This window comes from Mus pahari, chromosome 5, assembly GCF_900095145.1.
Source record: "Mus pahari chromosome 5, PAHARI_EIJ_v1.1, whole genome shotgun sequence".
Taxonomy (NCBI): Eukaryota; Metazoa; Chordata; class Mammalia; order Rodentia; family Muridae; genus Mus; species Mus pahari.
Window position 1 is genome coordinate 57,951,963 of NC_034594.1, and position 7,645 is coordinate 57,959,607.

The window sequence follows — 7,645 nt, forward strand, 5'->3', positions numbered from 1 at the left end:
AGGGTTTCTCTGTGTAGCCCTGGCTGTCCTGGAACTCACTTTGTAGACCAGGCTGGCCTCAAACTCAGAAATCCACCTGCCTCTGCCTCCCAAGTGCTGAGATTAAAGGCATGCGCCACCACGCCCAGCTAAGTTCTTTCAGCTATTACAGAAATACTTCAAATTCTATCTTAAGGTCCTGTATACAAGTATATGCAGAACTGTATATGAATGTTTAATGTACGCGTGTGTGTATATATACATACACACCCATCAAGTGATGTACATTTTATCTTCCTTCACAGTCTATGTAATAACCAAGAAACCTTTCTTTGCCATTTACCCCATGTATGTAGATTCTGGCATACAACTTACAAATGGAAAAAAAAAAAAGACTATTTCATTTTATTTTATATTTCCTAAATTTTTTGTTTGTCTGTTTTGTTTTACTATGGTATGGCTTAAAGCTCTTCTCTTACAGCAGATTATTTACTACTGTGGTACTGTTTCTGACAGTTCATCAACTAAATCTTTTTGAGTGAAGTCTGCCCTTGAACTCCTCTTAAAGTAAATACATGAAGTTTCAAGTTACATAAAGGAAATGTTTCAGATAATAAGAAATACAACAGAGTTAGACATGAAAACCAATTGCAATGCAACATAGGACTAACAATCAATAGTTGATATACTTTTCCTAACCACTGTCTTTACCCTCACAGTAGCCCAAGTAGTGCAAATGTTTTTATCAGCATTTTTAGTGTCATATCTTCATCAGAAAGATGGAGATTCATGAAGGTCTGAAATCTTGGGCCTGGTTACTAAGTGAGCAGACACCAGGGTCAAGACACTTAGTGCCCCTCCTCTCACAACAGAAAAATTTCCTAGGTCAGATTCCAAAGCTTCCTGGGACAGAAGCATCTGCCCACTCAAAATACATCAATCAAAATTCATGCTGCAATGCAGAATGGAAATATGGCAAATATCTAAATCCCTTTATCTACTGCGAGACCCTGAGGCATTTCTTCTTAGCATCTGTAAATTGGGGTTAATGCTACTTACTGACGATTGAAAGATTAACTGCTCAATCCTTGATAATCTCCTTAGAATTGAAAGGCTCTATAAAATACATCACTCAAATTAGGAAACAGAAATTTTGATCTATCTTTCTTCAAAATACAGTACTTTTCAAGGTATAACTTTCCCCTTGCATAATATAAGGGCAGAATTCAAAGAAATCTTTGGTATTAGCATGAGAGGAAAATAAATCCAAAGAGAAATGTCTTATTTCTGGATGATATCAATGAGGATCAGTCCCAGAAGTCTTTGGTCATCACTGTTAATTAATAAGAATTGAACACCTATTGGGCATAGAGCCCCAAAGTGCTCTTAGCTTAATGAAAAATTCATCGAATGTTTTAGTGAATTAAAATTTTGATTCATGACAAAGATAGAGCTTCTAGAGGTATACCAGAATTGGATGGAGAATCAATGCGAGAGATGCAGGAAGTTATTCTGAACCTCTTTATTCTCTCTCTGGGCCTAGATACTGGTAGAGATGTCTTGAAATTCTTTTAAGAAATGATGTGGTCTGAAATATCTGGTTGAATTTCAGTTAAGCACAGAGAGATCAAAATTCAGCCTCAAGTCACATGATTGCAGTTGGTTTAAACCACAGAAACAGGTCAAACCAGAGTCCAGAAATGAGGAAGAGAGAGGAGCACACACAAAAGCTCAGACTTCAAGCAACACCTTCAGGCCCTGTGCAAAAAACCCCATCTGCAGCTCACTGCAAAGGAAAGCACCATAAATGTCAGAGCTCGTTAGACTAAAAGAACTCAAGAAGTTAAACAATCCCATGTTTTAAAACATTCTATTATATATGCACTGCTTTAAAAGGAAAAAAAAAAACTTATTGAGGCAGGAAGAATATGGTGCTACTTTCTTATTATTCCTGAATATTGACAATAACTGAAATCTCCCAAGCAGCATGTTATAACATCATTTATATGGGAAAGAAGAGGGAGAAAATTCATTTAGAAACCCACCCAATACTTGTTATTGTGAAGCCTGTTGAAAAAAAAGAAGAAAAGCTGGGTGTGGTAGCACATGCCTTTAATCCCACAGGAGGCAGGAGGATCTCTGAATTCAAGGCCAATCTAATCTAGAAAACGATTTCCAGGATTGCCAAGGCTATACAGAGAGACTCTATCTTGGAAACTAACACCTTCCACGTGCACACACACACACACACACACACACACACACACACACACACATACACACACTGTTCAAAAAAAAAAGCAAATAAGACACAATCAATGCTGGGCAGTGGTGGCGCACACCTTTAATCCCAGCACTTGGGAGGCAGAAACAGGCGGATTTCTGAGTTCAAGGCCAGCCTGGACTACAGAGTGAATTCCAGGAGAGCCAGGGCTACACAGAGAAACCCTGTCTTGAAAAAAAAAAAAAAAAAACCATACATACATACATACATACATACATACATACATACATACAAATAAAAAACAGAGAGAGACACAATCAATAATCCAATTATAAAAATGTCACCTGTTCAGTTTCAGAGAAAGAATGCTATTCAGGTATTAAAAACAAGGACATCATGAATTTTGCAGGCCAATGGATGGAACTAGAAAATATCATCCTGAGTGAGAAAACCCAGACCCAAGATGACATACACACTATATGTACTCACGGATACGTGGATATTAGCCATGAATTACAGAATACCCATGATACACTCCACAAACCCAGAAAAGTTAAATGAAGGAAGGCCCAAGTAAGGATGCTGGAATCCCACTTAGAAGGGGAAGTAAAGTAGTCATGGGAGGCAGAGGGAGGGAGGGAGGGAGGGAGGGAGGGATGGACATGGGCGGGAGAAGGGTGGGGAGGGGAACAGAGGGGTTGGATCAGGATCAGGTATGGAAAGAGACAGAAGAGGCCTAGAGGGCCAGGAGAATGAATGCAAATCTATATCTGGCAGGGATGGGGAGTTGGGAGACATTTCTAGAGCATGCCAGAGACCTGGGATGGGTGAGGCTTCCAGGAATCAATGCAGGTGACCTTAGCTGAGATGCATAGTAGTGAGGATGTGGAACCTGAAGAGGCCACCTCCTATAGCCAGGCAGAATTCCCAGTGTTGGCATAAAAACACCAACCCACCCAGAAAACTTTCAATCCAAACTTTGTCCTGTCTACAAGAAATGCAGGGACAGGAGATGGAGCAGAGACTGAGGGAATGATCAACCAATAAAAGGTCCAACTTGAGACCCATGCCATGGGCAAGCACCAATCCCTAACAGAATTAATGATACTCTGTTATGTTGGCAGACAGGAGCATGGTGTCCCGCGAGAGGCTCCACCTGGCAGCTGACTCAGATACAGATACCCACAGCAAACACTGGATGAAGGACAGAGACTCTCATAGAAGAGTTGGAGGAAGGATTGAAGGCCCTGAAGAGAATGGGAACCCCACAGGAAGACCAACAGTGTCAACTAAACCTCGGGAGCTCTCAGAGACTCAGCCACCAACCAAAGAGCATACACAAACTAGTCCTGCATATTTGTAGCAGAGCTCCCTTGTCCTGCCTCAACAGGAGAGCATGTACCCAATCCTGCAGAGACTTGATGCACCAGGGTAGGAGGATACCCGGGGGGGGGGGGGGAGGGCACCCTCTCAGAGGCAAAAGGGAGGAGTAGTGGAGGAGGGACTCTGTGGAAGGGGACGCAGGAAGGAGGGACAACATCATTTAAGATGTAAATAAATAAATAAATAAATCTGGGATAAATATGTAGAAAGCATAACAACTCCTGATCAAAAGGGGGGAAAAAAATCTTCTGGAAGCAAGTTCTTCCAGCATCACTTGATAAACGTCTATGACCGCGGGAATGTCCCAAGAACGTTGCTGGAGGAACCTTTTCCAGCTCTGATGGCTGTCTTTCCTGCAACAGTGTATTTTATCAAGTGTCTGGTTAGCATTTGTTAAAATCTGGCCCAGAGGTATTAACAAGTGGTGAGGTGTGGGCAGGGGTCAAAGGTCATGACCTCAGGGAAGGGCCAGGTTTGCACTGCAGGAGCTCTTGTACCTGGTGGGATGCTAGTTTTGTGCCAACATGACACAAGCTGGAGTCATCAGAGACAAAGGAGCCTCAGCTGAGGAAATGCCTCCATGAGATCCAGTCGGAAGGCATTTTTTTTAAGTAGTGGTCAGTGGGGAAGGCCCAGCCCACTGTGAGTGGTGTTCTCCTTGAGCTGGTGTTCCTAGGTTGAATAAGAAAGTAGGCTGAGCAAGCCAGAGCATCAGCTCCTGCCTCCAGGGTCCTGTCCTGCCCTGTCCTGTGTGACTTCCTGCCCTGACTTCCTTCCATAATGAACAGCAATATGTACATGTAAGCCTAACAGACCTCTTTCTCTCCAATTCCTGTTTAGGGCATGGTGTTTTGTTGTAGCAATAGAAGTCCTAAGACAGCTAGTCAGATGGAAATGAAGGAGATGAGCTTTAAGTTTAAATTGAAGAGTCAGGTAGGTTCTAGTAATAGGCAAAGAAATTCAAGAGAACCCTATCCTTTGCATTGAAGGATTCTAGGAAACAGCGAATCCCGACCACCAGACAAAGGTGATTTGCAAAGGATGGGCAATAGCACTTGGCCATAAGGTCAGTGAAGATCATCACCGATAAGCAAAGAAGACTCACTTGGCAAGATTCTTAGAAAGAATCCACAGATACACTAGGTAGGTGGAAAATGGGGCACAGCATTTAGAAGATGAGAAAGGGGGGGGTCCAGAGGAAAATCAAGGTGGGGCCTCCCGATATAACAGAAAGCAATGTCATAGCAAAAAAAACAGGGGAGAGGGATTTAAAGGATGAATAAAAGTCCAGTGCTGCAGAGGCAAAGCAGGTTAAGACTTAAGAACCGTGAATGGTGCATAGCTGTATAGAGGACTCAGTGGTAACTCAGCAACCCCCTTGGAGTGCTAAGGGACCCCACTGCAAGCTGGCCCAGAGTGAATGAGTCTGAAGATCGAAGCAGCTGTGAGAGATCACTGCATCTGTTCCTGAAGTAAATGCAAATGAGCTTTTGGAACAGTGAAGGGACTGGATTGAGGATGTGTTTGTTTGTGTTGTTATTGGTTGTTGTTGTTATTATTCCTTGTGTACTAATAATATTGTAACATTAAACAACGCCAGAGAAGGAACAAAATGTCAAACAGAAAAGAAATGGCAAAGCCAGTAAAGGAGTACGGGACCAGAGATCATTCACAATTAAATTCAAGTTCCCTGAAACAAAAGTCTTTGCAATGTGAAGGTAAAGATACGTCCACATCTTTTGGAGTGGTTCATATTCAAAGAAATACAGGTAGGGTGGAATCCTGTAATTCTGAACCAAGGTGAGCCAGCACCATCCTTGGTACAATGCAAGTGATAGTTTAGACTTGAGAGAGAAAAAAGGAATACAGGAGATGGGCAAAAGCAAGAGCCGAGATGGACACTGACTCTAACGGGCCAGGAGGACACTTACATTTCCAAAGTATTTATCCAGCAACTCCACATAACGATGAACAATCTCTAGTGTCAAGAGCTCATTGTCTTGATTTTCTATTGCACAGCAAAAATATAAACTAGCATACCTTGAAAAGAAAAAAAAAAAAGGAAAAGCAAAATTGAATGAGACAATAAATAAGCCAAAGTGGGTTTTCCCTATGGGTATGCATCTTCCTGTTGTCTCTAGTGATTCTCCCCACACAAGGATAAAAATCATGGCTCGTGGCATGCACTGCACTCCGCCAACAGAAACCAGAGTGTATAAAAACGCTACAGCGCTTAGATAACATCTGTTAATCTCGTCAACAGACGCTCTCGATAGAACTTTACCTTGAAGAGCTGCACTCAGAGGCATGGTCCTTTGGTTCCTGGTAATCAGGATGCTTGATCAAGCTCCTCTCCAGTTTGTAAGTAGTCTCTAATACACAGTCCCTCAGCAGTGCTCTTGGGGACCCACCCTCCCGTATCTGCCTTCACACGGTGATTTAGTTTCTGTCTCTCACCTTCTTCAGCTACAGAAGCTGCAGCTTTGCCAAAGCATGCCCTGGTAGTGGACTCCATTAAATACCAGCCCATCCAGGCTACTCTTAGCCTACTGGCTTTTAAAAACACTCTGCACTTCCAGTGTGCATTTCCCATTTTGGAAACTCTAGTTTGATGAAGGACATGGGGTGAGGCTGCCTATGTCCGTGTCCTAACTTGGGCATCCATTACCTGAGTCCTCATTGAAAAGCTGGCTTTACCTCGCAAGCCTCTCTCACTTATGAATTAGGATTCCACGCCAGAAGGCGCTTGCCACTTCACACAGGTGCATCAAATGAAATATAGGCACCAAAGGAAGAAAGAGCTGGGCTAGAGTTCTGGCTAGAGTAGGTGATTATCACTCACCTACTGGGACAAGGTAGTAATTACTTACACTGTGCGTCCTCAGTTCACCCGTCTGCAAATATGAACAACTGCAGTATGAACAATCCATTGGAAATGATTCCCCTTCCTCTATCACAGTTATTTGCATTTTCCCATTGCATCTGTTACTAGGTGACTATATGTGGTTTGCTTAAAAAAAAAATGTGCTTCTAGAAAATATGAACATAATTTGTCTCGTTCGTTTGCTGCTGTATCAACAGTCATTGATGCTGGAAATGTAATGGTGCTTACAAAATGTTACCAAGCACGTGCGTGCAAATTCAGCACACAGCTTAAGCATTCAGAATCCATCTAACACCCAGAAGCTGACACATGTCGATGGAGATCTTCACTAGTGCTCACTCTTTGCTGCACACTCTTAGACTCCACTCATGAAAGATTTCAGAAAGCACTGAGATTGGTATTGCAATCTAAAATGTTCAGAACTAAGACAGAGCAAAGCGATAAGGAAAAGTTTGGTTCTCATGAAGTTACTCACACCTTTTATAAACAAGTTTCAGCTCCTTCCAGTCAATGAAGCTGCTGGTCCTGTGGCCACGAGAGAGGACGGTCTGGATGATGTCCCGGGTGATCTTCTTCCTCTCCTTGTCAGGGAGCGTGGTGTACCATTTCTGCAGCCGCAGCTTCCCTTGTCGACTGAAGAGCAAGATGAAATGTATCTAGAAGAAAAAGGCACAGAGAAGCCCCCAGTGTTCACTCAGCCAAGTCACTGCACAGATCAGGGTGTCCTGGGGCTTGGTGGAGTAGGAATGTACGCTGGGAGGATATTTACCTGTCTGAGAATGATCCCATCTGAGAAATGACATTTACCCACCAGAAGCATGGACTGCCACAATGAAACCTTACTTCTGTTCCAGAAGGTCATGTTTACCAAAAAAAAAAAAAAATCCTCAAGGGTTGTAAATTCATTAAGAGTCAAAACTTATCAGGAAGTAGTGGGGCTCTGTGATGCAAATTCCTCTTTGACAAGTAAAACAAGAAAAATGTTTGAATGGTGGAAGGATTTACTTTAGAGTTACGGTCTTCCATGTTCCATTTCACAACTGTGAAAACAAAGGAATGGGGAGAGGCGAGAGGTCTAAACAGAACAGCAATGGCTTGTGCTGTAAAATCAAGAATTGACAAATGGGACCTCATAAAATTGCAAAGCTTCTGTAAGGCAAAAGACACTGTCAACA

General features: G+C 42.6%; 1 protein-coding gene across 2 annotated transcripts in view; it reads right to left on the reverse strand.

The window, feature by feature from the left end:
- The window catches only part of Ap1s3 (adaptor related protein complex 1 subunit sigma 3), a 62,303-nt gene that overhangs the window by 10,511 nt on the left and 44,147 nt on the right, over positions 1–7,645 (reverse strand). For both annotated transcript variants that reach the window (XM_021199098.2, XM_029538949.1), the window contains exons 2-3: positions 6,948–7,126; positions 5,518–5,626 (exon numbers count right to left, since the gene is read on the reverse strand). In XM_021199098.2, coding sequence (XP_021054757.1) covers positions 5,518–5,626; positions 6,948–7,126 — 288 coding nt within the window. The remainder of the gene's footprint in view (positions 1–5,517; positions 5,627–6,947; positions 7,127–7,645) is intronic.